This window comes from Diceros bicornis, chromosome 8 (assembly GCF_020826845.1).
Source record: "Diceros bicornis minor isolate mBicDic1 chromosome 8, mDicBic1.mat.cur, whole genome shotgun sequence".
Classification (NCBI taxonomy): domain Eukaryota; kingdom Metazoa; phylum Chordata; class Mammalia; order Perissodactyla; family Rhinocerotidae; genus Diceros; species Diceros bicornis.
The window spans coordinates 30,799,378-30,824,011 of record NC_080747.1 but is presented as its reverse complement, the minus strand read 5'-3'; the positions used below and the strand labels follow the sequence as shown (position 1 = coordinate 30,824,011).

The following is a 24,634-nucleotide window of genomic DNA, read 5'->3' as shown; positions in this document are numbered from 1 at the left end:
TTTTATTTTAAAATGGTGCCTTTTAGTGGAAGTCTTATGATAATATGTTTTCAGTAGTGATAAGCAATGGATCAAAATTTGTGACTCAAGTAAAAAAGATATGTTTATAGCCACCAATGTTGAGTGACCTGTGCCATCAGTATGTTTTACAAAGGGTTTTAATCAGGCAAGTTGGTTAAGGGGACCAGTTAAAGGAGCTTGTCCAACATATGTCTACTCTTTCTTTACAGAAGGGGAAGACCTTTTTATAATGTAGACAAGGGAAGATGCAAGAAATCTCGGCACTATGAGCTCCTGCAGAAAGCAGCCTTGGGCCCATATCTTTTCCAGCCATCTATGTAAAATGCTAGGGAGCACACTGGATTAGCCAGGTGCTATGTTCTGAGTATCATGAAGAAGGAAGTGGCCAAACTGCAGTATTTATACATAACAGATGATAAGCAGAGATGTGCACTGTCACCTCTGACTCCCAGAAAACAAGTCAACTGTGACCTAACTGACATTGTTGTCACCCGCATGGAAAGAGTGTGTCAATCAGGAGCATTGATCATAAATGCAGCATAAAAAGAGAGAGAGACAAACCAAGTTGGTAGAGCCCATCTAAGCTTGGCTCATGGGGACAAAAGAGGCTGTACATAAGAGTGCCTGGTTGATGGTATAGACTTAATAAATATTCCTGAATAAATGAGTCATCTGAGACTAAGCGACCTCTATAGAGCTATTTTTAGAAGCAAACTGCATCCTCATGATTTGGGGGGACTTTTATTAATAATTTCTGATATTTATTTGTCTATAAATATTATAAACTCCACCCTCCTTGCTAGATTACTATATTTGTTTTCCATCTTTGCATTCTCCTTAAAATCCTCAAGTTTAACCAGTCACGGCACCCAATGAAGATAACATTAGGAGGAGATTCCCCGCCCTGGCAACTATCATTCATGAGACATTAATCTCTCTACTATTTCCAAGACCAGTCAGTTGTGACATTCACAGTAGGGCCCCATTTTGGGGTCTAATTTATTTGTCTTCTTCTGGTATTTATAAAGGTGAAATTGGAAGTGTTGTGAAAAATTACTCTCAAGTATAAACAGTACACCTTTCCAGATTCTACCTAGTATTCTTATTTTCAAGATTTTTGAAAATATTAAAGTAATATACTATATCCATTTCAAAGAGTTGGCACTTCTCCAGCAATTTCCATTGTGCAGACATGGTCTTAAAATGAGTTTGAAATGTAAAATAAATAAAATTACAATGAGCATGCGTAGCTTTAAAAGATGTAACCCCAAGTAGAAAACAGTCTACTTGTAGTAGTTCATACTACTAGTATGAAATTATAAGTCCTCATATGGCTATGGACAGAGTTCTTTAGCTTGGAGGACGTGTTTGTGATGAAATATTTGAATACTTGAGCTGTATGATTCCAAATGAGAGGATGCCTTCCCCCAACTGGTGTCTCTTACGTCAAGAATAGGAAAGCTGGGCCCGCCCTGTGGCTTAGCGGTTAAGTGCGTATGCTCTGCTACTGGTGGCCCGGGTTCGGATCCCGGGCGCGCACCAACGCACCACTTCTCTGGCCATGCTGAGGCCGCATCCCACATACAGCAACTAGAAGGATGTGCAACTATGACATACAACTATCTACTGGGGCTTTGGGGGAAAAAAAAAAGGAGGAGGATTGGCAATAGATGTTAGCTCAGAGCCGGTCTTCCTCAGCAAAAAGAAGAGGATTGGCATGGATGTTAGCTCAGGGCTGATCTTCCTCACAAAAAAAAAAAAAAAAAAAGAATAGGAAAGCTTTTGCTCTGGGCATTTTTTTCTAACATAGCACGTGTCTAGGAACAGGGTGGTTTTGCCTTTGATAAAGATGAAGAACCAAAGCCTCGAAATGGACCTAAAAGATCCCAAAGCAACAAGTCTATTTGTTAATCTGTATATTCTAAAGATATTACTTATTCCTGCCAGTTTTATTATTTTCAGGGAGACCTAAACTAGTACCTAATTTTTGACAGCTTCCAGAGAATGAATTTGTCAAAATTATTTATAATTTCTCTGAGCTGGAAATACACGTATCCAGGGAGAATGGTATCAAGTGCCTTTTAGGTTTTCACAAATGCTTTGCCACGCCATTCACAAAACCAGTCTGAATACGAAACTATTATTGTTTTTTCCTCAATAATTCTTCACTATCAACTTTCAGAATAAATGCTATATATCTGATTACTTTTACTCGTAGTATTTGTCCCCGGGAAGCTCTGACTGACACATTCCTTCAGATCTGTGGTTTCCTGTGCAACTTCTGAAAATCAAGCTCTTCTCCACTGCTGAGGAATGCTGAGAAGCCAGCCTCTGCCTGGCAGCCGAGGAGCTTTTCATTTTACGGCTCGCTTAGATCCTGCCACTCCCCTCCTTCATAACCTTTGATGGCTTCCCATCTTACCCAGAATAAAACATAAGCTTCTTATTTTGGCCTGTGCCCACCTTCTGACTTCATCTCTCCCTCCCCGACCTTGCCGCCTTTGCCTTCTTCCTGCTCCTGGAACTTGCTACGCACATTCCTGCCTCAGGGATCTTGAACCTGGTAATCCCTCTGCCTGGAATTTTCTGCCTTAGATACGGCTCTGATTGCTTCGGTCATTCAGCTCAAAAGCCATCTCCTTATTGCCCACCCCATCTAAATCCGGACCCCCACATCCTTCATCAGTCCCTCTTATCCTAGTACGGTCTTAGTTTTATTCATAGCAATTATCTTTCTGAAATGATCTTGTTCATTTATTTGATTACTTACCTATCATTTATTTTCCCCACTAAAAAATAAGTTCCAAGAGAGCAGAGACCTTGCCTTCTCATTCATTGTTGTATCCCTAGTACGTGGCACATAGCAGGTACTCGATAAATGTTTGCTAAATGAGGGAATGAATGAATGAATGAATAAACAGCTCAACTGAGAAACACTGGCAGAGTCTGGTCTATTATATCCAGCCTCCTCTGACTTCTTTTAAAATCACATTTTCTGGAGAAGTCCCCAAGGTAAGTAAAGGCTTATCTATGAGTTAAAACAAAAGAACACTTGCCTCTCCAAGAGATGGAAACATTTAGAAAAATTAGATTTCACCAGGCAGTAAATGAAATTATATTTGCAGAGCCATAAAAGGGAAGCAGTGAATGCATCTATTATTCATCTATTCCTTAATTTACTCAGGATGTGTAAAAATTACCTGAGAACAGGTACCTCTTAGCTTGGTTGTGTTTCATTTTCCCCTTTTCATGTAACAGTTTTACAGCAGCCTTAAATATTTTCTTGATCTCATCAGATATCTCTTGCCAGGTCTTCTCATTCTCAGCATTGGCAGAAGGCTGCATCTATGGAAATGTAAAAGTGAGTTATCAGGAGCCAGCCCTCATGGCCTAGTGGTTAAAGTTTGGTGTGCTCTGCTTCAGCGGCCCAGATTTGGTTCCCGGGCACAGAACCACACCACTCGTCTGTCAGTGGCCATGCTGTGGTGGTAGCTCACATAGAAGAACTAGAAGAACCTACAATTAGAGTATACAACTATGTAGTGGGGCTTTGGGGAGGGGTGAAAAAGAGGAAGATTGGCAACAGATGTTAGCTCAGGGAGAATCTTTAAAAAAAAAAGTGAGTTAGTCTTAAAATCATCAAAGAAAAATCCACATTTAAGAGCAAGAGAACTATTATTATTTGAAGGTCTACCATGTGCCAATACTGTGATAGGTGCTTAACAGAGAGTATCTCATTTAATCCCCCCAATGACCCTGAAAGTTATGTGAAGTTAGTTACATAAGGGTGTGAATCCAGACAGGATTTGTGTGTTGGGCTTTCTTGTTATACCACGTATTTGCCTCTTGAGTTTTGATACAAATGTCATAACAAAATCATCTCTTCAATATCCTCTAAAGAGGAGTTAAAGTTAAAAGGGAAGTGCTCATATGTTATAATTTAATTGTCTTTAGTTGTTTCTTCTTCATTTGTTTTTGTGATAGAAAGATTGCCTATCAAGAAAGCAACATTTATTCTCTTGATGATAATCTTATTCATACATTCATTTATTTAACAACGATTTATGCAGAAATATCATTTTGGGTTTAAAGAATAACTTAAATTTCATAGAATCAAATGAAGAAGGAACAACTAAAGCCAGTTAAATCGTAACATATGAGCAAGTGCTCCCAAACCATTGTGTAATCCTGGTTTTCTAGAGGTAACATGTTTTTTAATAGCTACATTTACTCCTGGCATATTTAACTGGGGAATGGTTTGAGTTTACCCCAATATTCCTCTCCATAGAAGCAATATTCTTGCAGCTAAGTACTTTGAATAATGCATATGAAGGGGAAGAAGAAAAATCAAGGATTCTGACATGATTTCATATTGCATGAAGAAAATGCTTTATGTTAAATATCAGAGTGACAAATATACAATGTCCTTAAATGAAGAACTGTCACTAACCCAGGGCTCTCCTCCTCTTGGAACTGCCTGGGTGCTGAATGTATCAAGGTTTTTTCCTTTGGAAGACAAGATGGATATCTATGCCTTTTTTTCAATCTCTCTAAAAATTCTATGCAATGAATAGGCCCACTTATTTTCTCTTCCTCCTCCATTCAGTTTCAGGGGACATATAACAGACACATTTGGGAACCAAACTGGAGAGGAGACAACGATAATGTTTCCATCATACTCATGCAGAATCAACCTCACTTCAAGATTCTACATAAGATACAAGAATATAAATTAACTATGTATAAAATGTTAAAGGAAAAATATTGAATTAAAAAATGAGAGATTTGGGGCCAGCCTGGTGGCACAGTGGTTAAGTTTACACACTCTGCTTCGACGGCCCAGGGTTCGCAGGTTCAGATCCTGGGCACGGACCTATAAGCCCCTTATCAAGCCATGCCGTGGCGGTGTCGCACATATAATGTAGAAGAAGATGGGCACAGATGTTAGCTCAGGGCTAATCTTCCTCAGCAAAAAGAGGAAGATTGGCAATGGATGTTAGCACAGGGCCAATCTTCCTCACCAAAAAAAAAATTAAAAAAAAATGAGAGATTATAAAAAATAGCTAGGCAAGTTTTAAAAAGAACCTCCCCACAAAAAAAAACCTTTCACATATTAAAAATATAACTGTTGAATTTTAAAACTTAATGTATGAACAGACAAGACACAGCTGAAGAAAAATATTGGTGAACTGGAAAAAAGATCTAAAGTAATCTTCTGGAAAGCAGTATGGAGAGATAAGGAAATTGATAATGTGAAAGAGAATTAAGAGACATGGAGGATAGACTCAGATGGTCCAATGTAAATCTAATTACAGAGTAAAAAGGAAAGAACATAGGAATAGAGGAGAGACATTTGATCACATGATGGGCTGAAAATTTTCCAGAACAGAGAGAATACATGAATTCACAAATATAGGAAGCATGACATATACCAATCAGAATAAATACATAGACACATTATAGCAAAATGGGAAAAAGAAGAATATTTTCAGATAAACAGAGAGAGTTGATCACTAGTAGACCTTCATTAGTTGACCTTCCAAAAGATATACTTCAGGAAGAAGGAAGTGACCCCAGGAAGAAAGTCTGAGATGCTAAAAGGAAAGGTGAGTCAAAAAAATGGAAGGTCTCTTAGCTTTGGATTTTGTTGTTAAAAGGAAATTTAGGGTCCAGGGCAGAATAACTTTCTGTCTTCCGTGCCTTCTGTGGAGAAAACCACCCCTGGATGACATAAACAGTTGAAGATCATGAACAGATACATACTTTGGAGAGAAAGGTAACTTACTGTATTTTTATTGCTTTTCAGCATTTCCGATTTGGGTCTGAGGTAATACGCTGCTGGCACTGAGTTCTCATCGCGACAGTACCACTCTTCCAGTAACTTCGTCTCTAGCTTCGCCTCTATGGCAGCATCCAAAATCATTTCAAACTCTGAGGCTTCAACTTCTCCGGGGATTCGGATGTTCCCGTATTTTTCACCTAATAGTCCCTGTGTATCAACAAGAAAGTTCAGTTTAGTGTATCACCAAGAAAGTTCAGTTTAGTATTCACATCATGTGGCTACTCAATAAATATTAATAAATAGATAACAAGATACATTGTTCCATCAGTTTTCTTTTTTAATCACAGTGGATACTTTTTTCCCATGGATTATTTCATAAGTAAAATTAGACCAATTATATTTTAATTATAGTAAATTCACCAACTGAGAATTGAGATTGCATATCATATCAGACAAATTCAAAATACAGAATTTTGTAGCAAATTTATTTTCCCAAAGTTTACATAATGCAACAAAAGTTGTTCTACTCCGAGATTTTTTGTTTGTTTGTGACAAAGAAAAGTGACATGCTGGACCCTATGAAATAACAAACGTAAACTCTCAAACAAAAGAATTGCTTTGTAAATAATTAATAGTATGATTCTAAGATTTGCACAGATTCCAGATTTGCACAGCTACAAATGAAAGAAGTACGAAATCACTGATTGTGATGCTACTTGTCAACTCCACTGGAAACTGAAAAAAATTCCAAATATAAACAAGATATTATTTTCTCCCTATTGAATTGGCAAATAAAAACATGTGCTCAGTGTGATGTGAAGGTGAGAAAATACCCACATAGCACTGACGGGTGTGTCAACTGATCTCATATTTCTTTGAAGGGTATTCTGGCAATATGTATTAAAAGCCTTAAAAAATCTACATAACTTTTGACTTGGCAATTTTTCTTCTGGGAATGTGTCTTTAGAACATAATTAAGCATGCACATAAAGACCAACCAGAATATTTATACTGAGCCTGTTTTAACAGGCTAAGTTATAAAAGTGTTAAAACAGTGTTTTAGGTATAACAACCTAAGTGCCCAGCAGAGGGGAACATTTAAATACATTACGGTACCTCTGTTCAAAGGACGTACCAAATCATGTGCTAGAACTGTACTGACATAGAAGGATGTTTATAAAATACTATTAAGTGAAATGGTAACAAAACAGCATGCATAAGATGATTCAATTTCCATATATATATGAGAGAGAATATCGTGTATGTACATACATAAGCATACATATACACATAAGAGAGATTCTATAAGAATATGCAGCAAGGTTATCCATGGTTATCTTTGAGTGGGTGGTTTTAAATTTACTTAACTTGTTTTATGAATTTATTGCTTTTTTATTAAAAATCTTTTTTTTTGTAATACATATGTATTATTTATTTATTTATTTATTTTTGAGGAAGCTCGGCCCTGAGCTAACATCTGCCAATCCTCTTCTTTTTTTTTTTTTTTTTGAGGAAGACTGGCCCTGGGCTAACATCTGTGCCCATCTTCCTCCACTTTATATGGGACGCCGCCACAGCATGGCTTGACAAGCGGTGCGTCAGTGGGCGCCCAGGATCCAAACCGGCGAACCCCAGGACGCCACAGTGGAGCGCGTGCCCTTAACCGCTTGCGCCACCGGGCCGGCCCCACATACGTATTATTTTGTAGTGAGAAAAACAACAGGTATTTAAAAATTTTAAACCTAGTGATGCTGTCTATACTCCTTTGTGGAACAACACTTTCAAAGTTTCTCTAAATGCTTGCTTAAGCTCGTGGTTGTTTTTAAAAGTGTGGTCCCGGAACCAGCAGCATCAGCAACCTCTGGGAATTTGTTAGGCATGCAAATTCTCAGGCCCCATCCCAAACCTACTGAACCAGAAACTCTGGGGATAGGGCTGAGCAATCTGTGTTTTAGCAAGCTCTCCAGGTGCCTGAACCACTGGTTTAAGATAACAAAAATATTAGATTATATAGCACTGGGCATTTCAATTAATCTTCAGTGTCTTATCTGGTAGAAACAGGAAGGAACATTAAAGGTACTCTAACATAAATCTATACTATCTAAGGCAAGTTTGTCTGCTTTATAGTATCCATGGGAACATTTCTGTTTAATCTGTGGGCATCTTTATCCTTTCCTCCTATTGACTAGCACCTTTACCATAAATTTCAAGCTTTGTTTATCCAAGGAATGTGACTGGAATATGAACAGCAGTGTGGCTTCCTTGAGGTCCTTCTTACTATCTCTCCTGCCCATCACTGCAATACCCACAGTGTTCTTTTCATCTCATACAGGCAGGTGAGAGAATTAAAGTCCTGGGTAGATCTGTGTCCAAAATAAATTGATGACCTAAATTTTATTACAAGATGGTATGCCCATGAGGGCAGAGGCCAGAGCTGTTGAGTCCTAGCACATAGAAAATATTAAGAAGCATGTTTGTTGAATAAATGAACAAAACAAGACAGAGAAAGAAATCCTTAGAGTTTGTTCTGTTCTTGGCTGAGGCTTCTTGTCTTCAATATTTCAGCTCTCAACAGGTAGAGTAACAATGTGGGAAGGCATCAGTTTTGTCAGCAACCTTAATTTCAGCCCGTAGTCTTATAGCAACTACTGTCTAAATACATCCCCAGTTGGGCCATGATCTCTCTATCTCCTTGGGACATAATCCATCACATCTATCTGGCTTACTGAAGGTGACTGTGGCTAACTGAACTCACTGTTTCAAGCTCAGGTCTCTCCAATACTAGCCTCAAAGACCAGGCAGGGAGGGAGAGACAACCTGATTGTTCTCTTTGGCTGCATGAGTCCCTTTGGAAGAGGCTTGAATGGACAGACTCCACATTATTGGTCTCCATTATTTCAGCATGGTAAATGAGGGTTTATTGAGGGTTCTTTTGAGATAAGAGTGTTCTAGCTGCAACTCAATGTATCAGCCTGAAGGCCAATTAAGAACACTTCTATTTTAATCTGCATTTGCTTTGGGCCATTCTTGGCAATGGGCTGTATGCAACAAAAATAATGTTGTTTCAAGTTGTTCCTTACTTTTAATGGCTCCTCTTGTAAAATCTCTTATGTTAAACTTGGGTAAATGAGCAGGCAACCTCTCATTCTACCACAGATACAGAGGGAGATGATCTTTTTTAGGGTAGCCAGGCTGATAATTATCCTATTCCTCTTGGCTAATTCTGGATAAGAATAATTAGCATCCTCATTCAGGGCTGTCTGTCATGAAGAGTGAGGTTTTAGTGCTGGGATGAGCCATCCAGCAAACCCATATGAGCAAGGGAGGGGATAAGAGGACTTCTAAGCAGTAGCCACCGGACGAGTCCAAAGAAGCAGACCGTGGAGTCTGGCCATGGGTAGAGGACCTGGTGGATAGGTGGAACATTAAATATGGGATGGACAATTCTTTATCTAGCAGCCAATGAAGCCCAGGAATATCATGGACCTAGCTACCAAGATCCAGGGCAAGACCAGCTGGATTTGAGACATGAAGCAAGAAAGAGGACAAAAATAGTGACTAGTGAAACAAGATCGTGTCCCAGGGCAGGACCATCTTCACTGCCCTAGCAATTAACTAAAGCTGGCCCCAGAGTCTAGGGCAGGGTCAAATCTGGATAAGTTTCTAAAATGTGCGCCACGGATTACCTGTACTTAGATCACCCAGAGTTCTTGTTAAAATAGAGGTCACTAAGATCCCTTGTCAGACCTTAGAACACTGTGGTTGGGGAGCCCAGGAATCTGCATTTTAAAATGGGGTTATAAATGAACCTAAAATTTGAGAACCACTGCCGTGGGCAGTGCATTTGTGGTCTCATGAGTAATGGGCAGCAAGCACCTAAGGGGCAAGATGGGGAACACAGCACATTGCTACAAAAATCAAAGGCTATTTAAAAGTAATTATTTAAGTTGAACAGCTGCCACCAAATACTATAATTATTTGATCAATATAGTAAGGCAAAATGTTCCTTGGAGTAGAGATTACTAAAGAAGAAAAAATATCCTGATCCAATTCAAATAAATATATATCGAGCGTCTACTATATATAAAGTGGTAATATAGAACTTCAGAAAAGTAATAATGTGCTATAGGCTTAAAGTTACTTATTGGATTTTCTCCCCAGGTCTTCTACTTCTCTCTATTGATTCTTCCTGTAGCTGGAATGCTCATAAATCATGAAGCAGTTACTTTTCAGGCGTCTAAGACAGGATCCTGCCTCAGTCTTATCTTGCTATTTGAGAAATAGCAAACAGAGAAATAGCAAAAGAGAAGTTTGCTACCATATTTTTTCAGGAAGACATTTTGGGTTCTATGTGGTTACAGTTCTAAGGTAACACACAAAGCACGCCTATATCTACCAGGGCCGGAGATAGTCAATTCAGAGAAAGATTCAGTCCACCTAAGTTGCCAAGTCCAGCTCCTACGGTTAATGGCTCAGAGCAGGGGTAGAGATGGAGGACTAAGTCTAACAGACTAGCAGTAAGGGTTGAAGTGGCAAGATGGAGTCCAGTCTGGGTTTCTAATCAGCCTATTCCTTGGCTCTGTAGCCATGGGGAGTATCCATGAATGACCTTGGGGCAGCTACAGAAACTATGAGCAAGAAGGCATCCTTCTCTGTTCACTGGCAATAGAACATTCACTCCCACCACTGAAGGAGAAACAGATTTCCCTCGTCCTTCTGACCCCAATGCTTAAGAAGCTCATTTTTTGCTTAGTTAAACCAACTTTTCTAGCTTGCAGGAGAAATTTGGTGGAGAGTTGAGGCACTACATTCAATTTCGCATTGAGGGCCATGTGTATTAGTTATACCATTGATCAATCTGCCTGTGTGACCCTGTATAGAAGAAATGCACATGTCTGAAATAATTTTCAACTTTTTATCGAATTGTTTAAGCACTTTGTCAATACACATATGAACATAAACATATGGGATTTCACCTGTCTGTAGAAGTCCATGATCACCTCTCATACCCACCTGATCAAATGTGAGAACATATTTAAATTGGCCCATTCTTGAACACTGAAGATACGTTATGTTAGGCAAGAAGCAACAATCTAATTTAGTGCTCAAACACAATCGGGAAGTTAAGTCCAAATGATTGAAAAGTCTAAGAAAATTTTCTAATATTTTTAAATGTAGTTTCCGCATGTAAAATTCTACCATAAGAAAGACTTCCAGACGCTTTGGAACTAGATAGTGGGCAGTAGTACAACACAGTAAATATACTAAATGCCACTAAATTGTTCACTGTAAAATGCTTAAATTTTATGTTATGTGAATTTCACCTCAATTAGAAAGAAATACTTTATGAACTACTGAGTTCCTTATAGCTGGGAACTTAAATGTAAAAGGACTCTCTTTTTGTATCACTCTTTGCTTCTTTATATGCTGATATAGACAGATCTAAGCCACTGCTTTCAAAGGCTTAGAGATACCATCTTCTTTCCCCTCAATTGATTTTTCTTTTCCATTGGGCAAACATTGATCCCCCACCCCCTGCTCTTTATGTGCAGTTAGTTCTGCCTGGGCTTGCAATTGAGAATCTTTGGCATCTGAGTCTGGTGGTATGTAGCTTTTATTGTAGCAAACAGAACAGAGGGACTGAAGTATTCTCGAAGGTGTTGGAGAGCTCAGGATGTCTTTGCCTTTCCTCTGCTGTGGGACCTCAGGAAAGACAGGCGAGGGCAGAGTCTTTCTGGGGTTACGGATGCCGTGCTTTGTAGGCAGGTGGGCAAGTGCTCCCTGGGCTGCTGTTTATGAGCCATCACTCATGGGGGCAGCTGGAAGGGAAAAAAAACATTCCAGCCCCACAACTGGTGCTATAACAAGCTGAAGCAAATACTCTGTAAATGCCCTATTCGCCCCAACCCAGTCACTAATGCAAGGCAGGCGGGACCATTCCTTCCTTTCTATAAGCTTCTCTTTTACTTATTAAAATAAAATCTACATTTACACAGACAATTTTCCCTCATACATGATCTCATTTAAGATTCATGATTCTGTGAAAGAGGGGGAGTTGCAGAAGAGGACACCAAGTCTCACCGACTTCAACTGGCTTGCTCAAGACCATACTCTAAGAAGACACAGTAGTACCAGCACTTGAATACGGGGCTTTTAATTCAATAACCTCATTCTTTCCACTTCATCAAGTTATTGTGCTACGCTCCCTCCTGAGAGTGCCTTCAAGTGGCTTATTTGTTTGTGACGGCTCTTCTAGCCAGCGCCCTTGGCAGGGCCAGCATGTATGGCTGCACAGGCTATGCACTGCACACCTCCAGGGGGCACTGTTCACAAGGATTGCAGCATGCTCAGTGTTATGGCCCTGGGTGTTGGCACTCTTTTTATCTGACTTACTGTTGGATAGAGGAACAAAGATGGTTGTGATGTATTCCTGGAGCTCACAGCCAACCTTCATAGTCAGAGCTCTGTTGTAGACTGAAGACGAACTGAACCACACCAAAGAATCAGCTGCACCCGCTTCACACAATTCTCAATATTTTTTCATGTCAACAAGCACCTTCAAACCTGACTTTTACATTTCTTAATATAAACATAATGTAAGGTACTTTATTTAGAAGTGAATTGCAACTCTATTCAAACTTTAAGTTTCATGTGTCACAAGAAGCAAGAATAAATAGAGAAAAGGGGATGTGATGGTTAATTTTATGCCAACTTGACTGGTCCATGGGGTGTCCAATATTTGGCTAAACATTATTTCTGGGTGTGTCTGTGAGGGTGTTTCTGGATGAGATTAGCATTTGAACTGGCAGGCTGAGTAAAGCAGAGTGCCTTCTTCAATGTGCCTATACAGCATCCAATCCACTGAGGGCGTGAACAGAACAAAAAGGTGGAGGAAGGGGAAATTCACTCTCTCAGCCTGACTGATGAGCTGGGACATTGGTCTTTTCCTGCATTTAGACTGGGACTTACACCATTAGTGCTGCTAGGTCTCAGGCCTTTAGACTCAGGCTGGAACTCCACCGCTGGCTTTCCTGGGTCTCCAGCTTGCAGAAGGCAGATCATGGGACTTCTGGGCCTCCATAATCAGATGAGCTAATTCCTTATAATAAATCTTTATATATATAATCTTCTTTATATATATATCACCTCCTTATATATATAATCTCCCATTGGTTCTGTTTCTCTGGAGAACCATGATTAATACAGCAGATGATAGGAAAAAAAATTCAAAAATAATAATGACAAGATAACTAAAACTATCTATTAGAACTAACTAATGCCCACACTAAAGACAACCTTGAGAAAATCTTTAAGAAGAGTCATATCTTTGGTACCAACTGACATAACGGTAATACCTTTAGAAAATGATTTCTCTCTCAATCATCAGAGATACACTCATGCACGTAGGGTTGCCAAGAATGAATATTAGCAGATATATTTAGCACATACAATTTAATATTTTTCATTTCAAAGCACTCAATTATCCAGATATCCATGATGGAACTGACAGTATATAATGATTAGATATTTACCGGCATCTGTCTATGGGCAAAAAATATCTATCTCCCGCAATTTGTACATGGTGAGTCTGTGTTTCACATACTGCAAACATGAGTTTCTGAAATAGGATATAGAAAGAGATACATTCATGCTCACAAATAATCTACAGATAAATAAAGAATATTCTGAGGTTAGGAAAAGGCAAGATGCTAGGCGTGACCTTAGCAAGTCACTTCACCTCTTTGAGCCTCAGCTTTCACAGATGTAAATGGAGATAATTCTTTAGCCTTGCACATTTATCCGGCCACACACCTACTCTGCTTTACTGTGGGAATCAAATATTACTACAGGTGAAAGCACTTTGTGAAATGTGAAGCACTTGGCAATATATACGGCATCACTACTTTACTCACACGTAGTTTAAGGAGAAACATACATACTCAGGACACTCAAACATACATCCCATAATAGCAATAAATACTGAGAAGTACAGCTGGATAGATAGATAAGGGGATGAAATATCTCCTGATTAAAAAAAGAGAAGCAGAAGATAGAAAGGAGGAAAAGAGTGGGTAGGTAGTTGCCTACAGGTGGTAGGAAGGTGAAAAAATGTAAGGGCAGATAAGGGCAAACTCCTCCACTCTCCAGGGGTGGAGACAAAGAGGCTTAAAAGAATTATGCTGGGTTAACTGCATTAGCCAGCTGGAACAACAGCAACAGATGTATGGCGTTAACCTTTACAGGGAACACAGGCAATACCCTAGCGGCAGCTGACAACCCACATGTAAAATAGAAGTTTTAAAAAATGAATTTGTACTATTAATGGTGTGCTAATAACCATGTTTGCAGGAATCGAGTTATTTAAATTCAACTCTTCTAAAACAGAAGACCAGCATTACTATGGATTGAATTGTGTCCCCCCCAAATTCCTATGTTGAAGCCCTACCCCGTATGTGACTGTATTGAAGATACTTTAAGAAGGTGATTAAGGTTAAATGAGGTCGTAGGGTGGAGCCTTGAGCCAGCAGAACTGGTGCCCTTATAAGAAGAGATGCCAGAGCTCTCTTTGCCATATGAGGACACAGTGAGAAAGCAGCTGTCTTCAAGCCAGAGGAGAGTCCTCACTAGAACCCGACCGTGCTGGCACCCTGACCTTGGACTTCCAGACTCCAGAACTGTGAGAAAATAAGTTTCTGTGGTTTAAGCCACCCAGACTGTAGAATTTTGTTATGGCAGCTTGAGCTGACTAATACAAGCATAAAGATGAACAAAAGAAGCAGACTTTCTCAACATAAGATCTGGTATCTTTGGCAACTCATCATAAAATGTATTGAGAAGGTAAAGTCATAAATTAAACAACTTAGCAGTTTCATTTTTTTTTTTTTTTGTGAGGAAGAACAGTTCTGAGCTAACATCCATGCCAGTCCTCCTCTTTTTGCTGAGGAAGACTGGCCCTGAGCTAACATCTGTGCCCATCTTCCTCCCCTTTATATGAGACGCCACCACAGCATGGCCTGACAAGCAGTGCATTGGTGTGCACCCGGGATCCGAACCCGGGCCGCCAGCAGCAGAACGCGCGCCCCTAACTGCTACGCCACGGGGCCAGCCCCACCAATTTCATTTAATATACAGCAGAATAACTAGTTTCTTTAAGAGTCTCAGCTTTCTCATAATCAAATTATAATTTTACCTTTTTGTCTTAAAAATGATATTCATGGTTATTAAATTTACATACTGAAACCCACTGCTGAACTTAACTTACATCAATAATAATTACTTATATCAATAATAATTCTGCTACTTTTTACTTATTGCAATGTGCTTTTGTCTGCAAGGAAGCTTCATTACCTGGAAAATACTGAACACAACTATTATTCTCTAGAAACATCAGAACAAAGGAAGCAACCATAAGGTGAAAGGACTGAGTACAAGAACCACAGGGAATGGAACCATTCTGGAGTTTGCAGTTAATTTGCATCAGTTCCAAAGTACAGATTATAACCCTAACCCCAACCAAGTGCCTTACAAAACCGAGAACTGAGAAATGTAAGGATTACTGGAATTCTAAAATGCTAAAAAAAGAATTCATTGAGAAAGTGAATACAAAAGAACAGGGTTTTTTTTTTTTGGGTGGGAGAGTAGTGGGGAGAGAGTTTTGGACATATTAGAAGTGAGATGGCTTTATTCAAGTGGTGCTGTCCCAGCAACAATTAGAAATATGGATCAAAAGAGGTCAAAAGAATAATGTGGCTGGAAAAGTAGTCCTGGAAGTCATCATGCACTCATTAAACAAATATTGAGCATTTAATTTGCAGGGTGACCAATCATTTCGGTTTGGTCAGGACTGTCCCAGTTTGAGCCCTGAAAGCCCCAGGAACTCTCTCATTCCCAGGCAAGTCCGTACGATTGGTGACGCTAACAAGACTGTCATGGTCCCTGCTCCTTTTGAGCTTTCATTCTCAGGAGAGCCGTCAGATATCTGTATTAGATAGTTCAAGGGGGAATTACAGAGCGGAAAGAGAGCAGGGCTGAGGACCACCAACCTTCATGTGGATAGAGAGGCAGGAGGAGGAAGTAGAATAATGTCATAGAAGTCCAGTGAGAAGAGAATGATAATATGCAAAACATTTACCCAGAGCTCTTGTAAAGCAATGGAAAAATGGACAATGGTATGAACAGGTAATGCACAGAAGCAAAAAAAACAAATGCCAGTAAGCATGAAATATAATGCTCAACTCGATTAATCATAGAACTGCAAATGAAAATACATGTGGTAAGATCTTTTTGCTTATAGAACTGATAGAGGAAAATAATAATACCTATTGGTGTCTAGACAACAAAGAAATGGGCTCTAGGACACAGAGTACTAACAAAAATGGGCATAACTTGCTGAGAATGTAGTTTGGCATTAGGTATAAAACGCCACTTGTAGAAATCCAACCTACTCTTTGCATAAAGATTTGTATACAGAGAAGTTCAATAATTTTTAGCCTATATCTTGGCCGTATTCTCTAAGAGAATTTTAATTTACTAGTGTTAATATAAACAAGAAAACTGAAAGTAAAATTCCCCACCATAATTACTAATTCACAAAATGTGTGGGACAGAATTCTGCTCAAGTTTCCATTTTTCTGACTCAGAGAAATTAAAAAATAGAGAAACTTACAAAGCCTAAAATAAACAACTACGTCCCCATAGCCCAGCTTGACAACTCAACATTTGGTCATATTTTCAAGTGATTTTTAAAAAATTAATAGACTATTTTTTAGAACAGTTTTAGACTTACAGAAAAACCAAGCAGATAGTACTGAAAGTTCCCACTTACCACCTCCCTCCACCAATTTTCCCTGTTTTTAACATCTTACATTAGTCTGGTACATTTGTTAGAATTATTGAACCAATACTGGCACATTTTTATGAGCTACAGCCTGTAGTTTATTCAGATTTCCTTAGTTTTTAATGTCCTTTTCCTGTTCCAGAATCCCACACAGGATCCCACGGTACATTTAGTTGTCATATCTCTTTAGGCTCCTCTTGGCTGTGATATTTTCTCAGGTTTTCTTTGTTTTTGATTACCTTGACCGTTTTGAGGAGTAGTGGTCATGTATTTTGTAGGATGCCCCTCTATTGAAATTTGCCTAATATTTTTCTCTAATAATGAGAAAAATATTAGGCATTAACTGGAGTTAAGAGTTTTTGGGAGAAGATCACAGAGGTAAAGTGCCATTTTCATCATTTCAAGGGTACTTACTATCAACATAATTTATTGACCTTAATCACTTGGGTGAGGTAGTATTTGTTGGGTTTCTCCACTGTAAAGTTACTCCTCCCACCCCCCATTTTCATACTGTACTTAGAAGGAAGTCACTATACGGAGCCCACACTTAGGGGTGGGAGTTATGTTCCCCTCCTTTAGGGTGGAGCATCTATATAATTTACATAATCTACATAATTTGGAATTATTTTGCACAGGACATTTGTCTCTTCTCCCTTGTTTATTAATTTATTCAATCATTTATATCAGTAGTGACTCATGGATATTTACTTTATATTTTGGGTTACAATCCAATGTTACTTTATTTTTTTGCTCAAATTATTCTAGCTTTGGTCACTGGAAGCTTTTTCATTTGGCTCCTAGGTCCCTCTGGCATACCCCCATCATTGTAGCAATTTGTTTTTTTAAAGAACTATTATCTTTCTGGCACTATAAGGTGCTCCAGGCTCATCTTGTGTATTTCTTGTTCCAATCCCAGAACTGCCATTTCTCCAAGGAGCCCTTGTTGCTTTTATGGGAGAATGGTATTAGAAACCAAGATCTGGGTACTAAATGTGCTTGTTGCTACTGCAATATCATTTGTTTTAGGCCCTCTCAGCTGACAGCAAAGAATTATATGTGCATATACCAACCTGTGTATATACTCATATCTATAAGTATTTCCATAGGTAACCATCTGTGCTCTATATTAAGTTATGTTCTTTAAAAAAATTTTTTTATTGAGGTATAATTAATATAACATATTAGTTTCAGGTGTATAATGTAATGATCTTTATTAATCTTAAACTTGATCTATATTAAGTTTAACATGAATTGTCCTTTAACTCCACACACGAATGTCTCCAACTCTAACCCACTACAACATGGATCATTCTGGCCTCCTTCTTTGCCGTACATTTTGACTCCCACTATGAGAAACCTGGACCCCACCATCTGCCATTCATTTCCTTAATTGTTCAGTTCCAGCATACATGTATAGCAGTATCAGAATTGTTAGCCTCCACCCTGGTGGGAAACAATTTTATTGACAAGTGTACAGTACTTAAGCACAGTTCCTTTTGCCTTTAGTCTTATAGACTCCATTCATTTCCAACAGATTTTTTTTTTTTTTTGTGAGGAAGATCAGTCCTGAGCTAATATCCGTGCCAATCCCTCTCTTTTTGCTGAGGAAGACCGGCCCTGAGTTAATATCTATTGCCAATCCTCCTCCTTTTTTTTTTTTTCCCCCCAAAGCCCCAGTAGATAGTTGTATGTCATAGCTGCACATCCTTCTAGTTGCTGTATGTGGGACGCAGCCTCAGCATGGCCGGAGAAGTGGTGCGTCGGTGCGCACCCGGGATCTGAACCCGGGCCGCCAGCAGCAGAGCGCGCGCACCTAACCGCTAAGCCACCGGGCCAGCCCTCCAACAGATATTTTTTAAACAAAAGAAATATAACAGATAAAGTTGAATTACCCTTTGACCTGCAAATCCAGGCTGATTCCCCATCTCCTTCCCAAGATGCACATATTATTATAAATTTATTATACACCCTTTCAGTCTTATTTTTGCATTTTATACATAAAATATACATATATGGGCATTCTACTTTATTTTATTTATTTATTGGTGAGGAAGATTGGCCCTGAGCTAACATTTGGCCACAGATATTGCCAGATGCCAATCTTCCTCTCTTTGCTTGAGGAAGATTGTCCCTGAGCTAACATCTGTGCCAATCTTCCTCTACTTCGTATATGGGACGCCACCACAGCATGGCTTGATGAGTGGTGTGTAGGTCCATGCCCAGGATCCGAACCAGGGAATCTGGGGCTGCCGAAGCAGAGTGCACAAACGTAACCACTAGGCCACTGGGCTAGCCCCCATTCTATTTTAAAATTTACATAAATTATACATGTGACATATTCTGCACTGTTTTTGATATTTTTTGTGATGACTCTACGTTGACAAGTTTAGATCTAATCTATTCCTTCATATAGCTGTAATATCCCATTATAAAAATATTCCACATTTTCTTCATCACTTTTCTTACCGATGAACAGATTCTTTCAATTTCTTTTTTGCTTTTATAAATAATATCCTACTAAATATTCCATTATTAAGCTTGCAAATATCGAGGGTATTACGTCAGTGGAAATGGCATCAATTTATATTTAACATAATACAAAGTCCCACACTCAGACCTGGTATCTAACTCCATACTTAAAAATATGGATGCCAGTCACGTTTCAGCGCCTGTGGAGCCTGGTCCGTGCAGCCGCTGTCCAGCTGACCAGGTTCTTATCCTGGCTTGTACATTGCATGATGCCTGACCCACAGCAGCCTCTCACTTCTCATCCTGTTGCCTTGCAGGGTCAGCCCTGGTCAGCGAGTCTAAGCGTTCTTGCAAAATTGCCTGCGTGTGTGCAGATCCTGCTGAGGCCTTTCAGTGCTGCTTTGAAAGCCTTACAAAAAAAGCTGAATTGCCCATGCATACTGCTGATCCACAGTTCTAAGAAAAGTTTTTTTCTGGGGACAGAGCAGACAGGCTAGAAGGAATCCTGGCAAGTGCACCACGGGCCTGAGGACTGGACAAAAGGAAAGCTGGCTCATTAAGCGTTAACTGTCTAAGCGACAACAGCAGTGTTGTTAATGTGTATCCGTTAATAAGGTCTGGGCTCATGAAGGTCTACTCAACTTACAAGTGTCCCCTGCAATATACGCCTAATCTATAATTGGAATTTCATCTTTATAAGCCCCTCTAATGTCTTATGTAGTATTCTCTTCTCTCCTTAGATGGTATTCAATTGACCCAGTATTTTAAAATGCCTTTAAGTGGTTTTCATTAAAAGGAATATACATTTAACATTATCATCTCTCTTTCCTGATGGAAAATATTAAATTACATGTTAGAAAGCCTTTATAACATGTAGAAATGTTTATACTATCCATATTTCCTAGGCTCTAGCAGCTGGATCAAAATCATTGCCACAAAATAGGATTTGTCTGGCTTTGCATCTATCCTCTGTGGAGCTCAGAATCCCTTGAATTCCTCCAGAAGAGTTCTGGTAGGTTTCAGGGAAGATTTCAGGTATGCTCTGGGGACCAGCGGTCTTGGCGTTGCTGCTCTGCCATTTTACCTTTGTAAAGCCTTCCTTGTCTAAGATAATGTTTCTAGAAGCAGCGGCCAAAAGCAGCCACTGGGTTGTTGGGGCCTGAAAGGTGCACCGTGGACTATGACGCTAGAGCTGATCCTGAAGACATTTACGCCAAGCTTACTGGTGACTGATGTCAAAGCCAGGTGTTCACACAGTAGGTTGTCCCTCTCTCCTACCCTGTGTAAGTATACTCCATGATATTCACACAACGACAAAGTTGCCTAATGATGCATTTCTCAGAACATATCCCTGTCATTAAGCGACACATGACTATAAAAGCATGAATCAACCTGACTCTCTGTTTACTAATTTAAAAAAATCTTTAGAGAATTTTTTGATAACCCTTACAATAATCACAGACTCCTGATTTGCATGATTCGCATTTGCTTAGAAACCACTCATTTAATTCGTGAAGAAATTACAATTTAACGATTTTGAATCTGGGTTCTGATTCTGATTCAATTACTGTCTACCTGTGTGCCTGTGTGAAGCCAAACAGGCTGCCCGGCCGAGATCTCTCAGTTAGATCTGTCTCTAAATGCCTCAGCCCCCTTTACTCTACGATAGCAATAATGTCACATATTCCTAGCTGCCTGACGAGGATGTTAAAATGTTCTGAGGGTGTAGTGGTTAAGTGCGCAAGCTCTGCTGCTGGTGGCCCGGGTTTGGATCCTGGGCGTGCACTGATGCACTGCTTGTCAGGCCACGCTGTGGTCGCATCCCATATAAAGTGGAGGAAGATGGGCACAGATGTTAGCCCAGGCTCAGTCTTCCTCAAAAAAAAAAGAGGAGGATTGGCATGGATGTTAGCTCAGGGCTGATCTTCCTCACAAAAAAACAATGTTCTGAGCTAATGTTTGTTAAGAGCACTGTGGGTGAAATTATACAAATGTGTCTTTCAGACCTGACTCCTTAACCTATGAGATAGAGCAATGGTTCTCAAACCTCTAGACAGAGACCTAGAGCAAGAAACCCATTTTACATTGTGACACTGTTTACACACACACACACTTGTTACAAATGGAAAGTCTCAGTCTCTACCCCAGATCTGCAGAATTGGAAATTCTGGGAGTGGGCTCAGTATCGTTTCATGCACAATTGTTAACTGTATGTGCAATCCACTCTGATGCTTTCTATTTTAGTCTCTTCAGCTCTTTTCTATTCCATTCCACTAAAAATTATTAGTGGTAACCCACTAGATTAGAATGATTTCCTGATCCACTATTAGACTGCAACCCACATTTTCAAAAATGTGTAATCCTTCAAAGAAACACTTCTCCTACCTAGTTCTAAAATCACTCTCCACCATATTTTTCATTCTTATCATTTGGTTGCCTGTGTAAGAGTGTCCTGGATCTCAGGCACGCACAAATAATTGCAACGCAACAAGGTGCTCTTAAAAAAAAAGTATAAAAAGAGTTTATAGAAGTGAGTGCCACTGATTGAACTGAGGCACAAAGGAAGGCTTCAAATTGAGGATAAGAATTCATTCGCTTATTCAACACTTAAGTGAAGAGGAAGGTACAATAAATGAAGGGCAAGAATCTTGCCCTTCCTGAGGCTACAGTCTGGATGGGAAAGAAAACAGGACATGGGACAGGTAAGCAGACATGAAGGGACAGAAAGCCTGGTAGTGTCTGTCAGTCAGGGCTCACAGACCTCAGAGAAGAAGGAACCAATCAGAAGGCTGGCTGTAGGCGGGGAAGGAAGCAAACCTTGAACTGGCCCCTGATGGCTAAACAGGATTTAAATGGGCAGATTGGGGTGAGGGTGGGAAAAGATCTTCTGGGAGTTAGCAGCCAAGCAAATGCTTGCAGTTATAAGTGAGGAAGGTGCTTTTAAGAGGCAACTAGAAGCCTGGCAATAATAACAAAGCTTTTATTTTTATCAATAATAACAGCACTTACTATGAGGTTATGAGGTAGGTACTAAGATTCCCAAGGCTGAAAAGGTCTAATGGTCTCACAGCGAGTATACGGTAGAAAGAAGATTTGAGGTCAGATCTAGAGATCTTCAAAGTTCACAGTCCTATCCATTATGCTCTGTAGCATGACTGGGACAGAGCTCACGTTAAGAGTCAGCATACCATGGTATGTAGTGACATTTAAGGGATGGATGGATCAAGTAGGGATTGACTGAGGAATGTGGACCTAATTCTACAGACCTCTGATTACTATGACTTGATCAGCCATGAGATATCAATTATTATTGAAAAGGAGTGACTAAAGATTGTGAACGAAAAATTATCAGGGGTACTAACAATGACATTCTTACTAATTTCCACTCTCATATACAATCAGGGACTAAAAGGAGCAGAGTACCACAAATTGCCCATGACTTGAAGCCTCTCTCTTTTATGTCACAGGCCGTAAAAATATCTGGATCTGCCCAAAGCAGTGTTGCACAAATGGGAACCCTATCTTGAGGTTAGTGTACTGGAAAAACAAGTGGAGAGTTACTTCTGTAGGACAGCAAAGATGACCTATGCATTTTAGCTTCGCCATAGAGAGGATTCGAACTTTGAATTAGTTCTGAAGTTGCCTCAGCTTTAGAGAAGTCATCGCCACTGGAGAAAATGGATCTGACTCCTAGAAGTTGGTTTCCCCCCAGAATGGGCCCACTAAAATCCTGACTTCGAGTTGGGTAGCTTGCCTGGTGCCCCTAGATTTTACATGTGAGACTGATTCAGTCATTCTAGTCTCAGTTCAGATGTTACCTCCTCAGCTAGACCTTTGGTCTAAATTAGCCATTTAAGTTCCTATTACAATACTTTGCCATATTGTTTCTTATCATGCCTTATCACTAGCTAAAATGACCTTTTTAAATTTCATTTATTTTTTTATTCATTATCTGTTTCTCCTCTACTATGAGATCCAAGAATGCAGGGTTCTTATCTGTCTTGTTCATCACCATATTCCCATGCCTAGAATAGTGCCTGGCACATAATAAAAGTTCAATAAATACTGTTGGATGAATAGATGGCAGCTCATGGGAGTGGTGTACTCTGGGCTTGGCAATCTTCCCAGTATTTTTTCTTCCAGTAGACTTTGTTCTTAGTGATTCCATGGAAAGCTTAGGAAGAAGTGAACAGTATAATCCTCTCTCCCAGGAGATTAGTTACTTGGGTTGAGATCTTTTAGCCATCTAAAATAAAATCTTAGACTTGGTAGAAACCTTAGGGAGAATGTAGTACTGACTCCTCATTTTACAGATGAGGGAACTGAGTCTTCCCCCAAGATTAAATGACATGCCGGAACCCATGCAGCTGGGTAGGTGGAGAAGAGCCAGAGTTAGAATTTCTAATCCCAGCCTTCTCTTTCTACTCTACAGGAGGGCTTCCATAATGTTCTCCTCAAATGAAAATTTAATTGATCAATAGACATATTCTAGATATGGGTGAAGTACATTGCATTTAAGTAATATTGCAGAAGAAGAAAATGTCTGATAAAAATGAGCTAACATTCTTTTGTTCCCTGTAACACCTCTGTGATTATCCATTTGGTTAACAGCACACATATTAATTCAGTGCTTAAACATATAATTTTGTTAAATCACCATGTTTGTCACTGGGAAAGGTAAAAAATTAAAAAGGACATTGTCCCTGATCTCAGGCACAAACAAGTAACCACAGTGGAAGGCAGTGTAAAATGCGTACACAGAGGTGGGTGCCATTGATTTGAACTGGAAGCACACAGATGACAAGAATCTCAACAAGCAGAGAGAAGACACTGCAGATGGGGAAATGATAAGGGGTCTGAAGGGCAGTGATGCTTGAGAACAACAGGAAGACTTACGAGCTGGCAAGAGAGGTATGTAGAAGATGGTCATTCTATAAAGGAAAGCAGAGGGCCTTGAGACTCATATTAAGAATTCTTTTTCTCATTCTTTTTGGATACCACTGAGTTTTTGAGTAGAGGACTAACATAATCAGATATGCCTTTTAACAAGGTAATTCTGGTGTAAAATGCTGAGAAGAAAGAAGCCGCTGTTGGAGAAACTAGTTAAGAGTCCAGGTGAGAGAAGACGAGGGTCTGAACCCGGGTGGTGTCCAAAGTAATGGAACAAGAATGACAGAGGGGAGAGACTATAAGTTTGTCAACATGTAGAGATTCCAGTAGACAGGGAAGAATTGAAGATAACTGGCAGTGAAGATCCTGGGACAGTTGAGGCCGAGCTGGTATCTTTGGAGAGCCGCGTTTCTTGCTGAGACAGTTGGCAAACTGGGCCAAATGGAGGTGAGGAGATATTCTGAGGTGGATGAGTAGGGGGAATCAGGAGGTTCATAGTGGATGAACTCAACAAAGAGGGAAATGAGATCTTTTGCCAAGGAGGAGAGAGACCAGACATGTTTTGTGATAAGTGAAAAACAGCTACACAAAATACACATTATGGGCTCTTCCAGGAGACATGGTCCCTAATTTAA

General features: G+C 39.7%; 1 protein-coding gene across 2 annotated transcripts in view; it reads right to left on the bottom strand.

Annotated features, from left to right (window-relative positions):
- The window catches only part of NWD2 (NACHT and WD repeat domain containing 2), a 175,609-nt gene that overhangs the window by 12,104 nt on the left and 138,871 nt on the right, over window positions 1–24,634 (bottom strand). For both annotated transcript variants that reach the window (XM_058546865.1, XM_058546864.1), the window contains 2 exons: window positions 5,807–6,010; window positions 3,222–3,366 (listed from right to left, as the gene is read on the bottom strand). In XM_058546865.1, coding sequence (XP_058402848.1) covers window positions 3,222–3,366; window positions 5,807–6,010 — 349 coding nt within the window. The remainder of the gene's footprint in view (window positions 1–3,221; window positions 3,367–5,806; window positions 6,011–24,634) is intronic.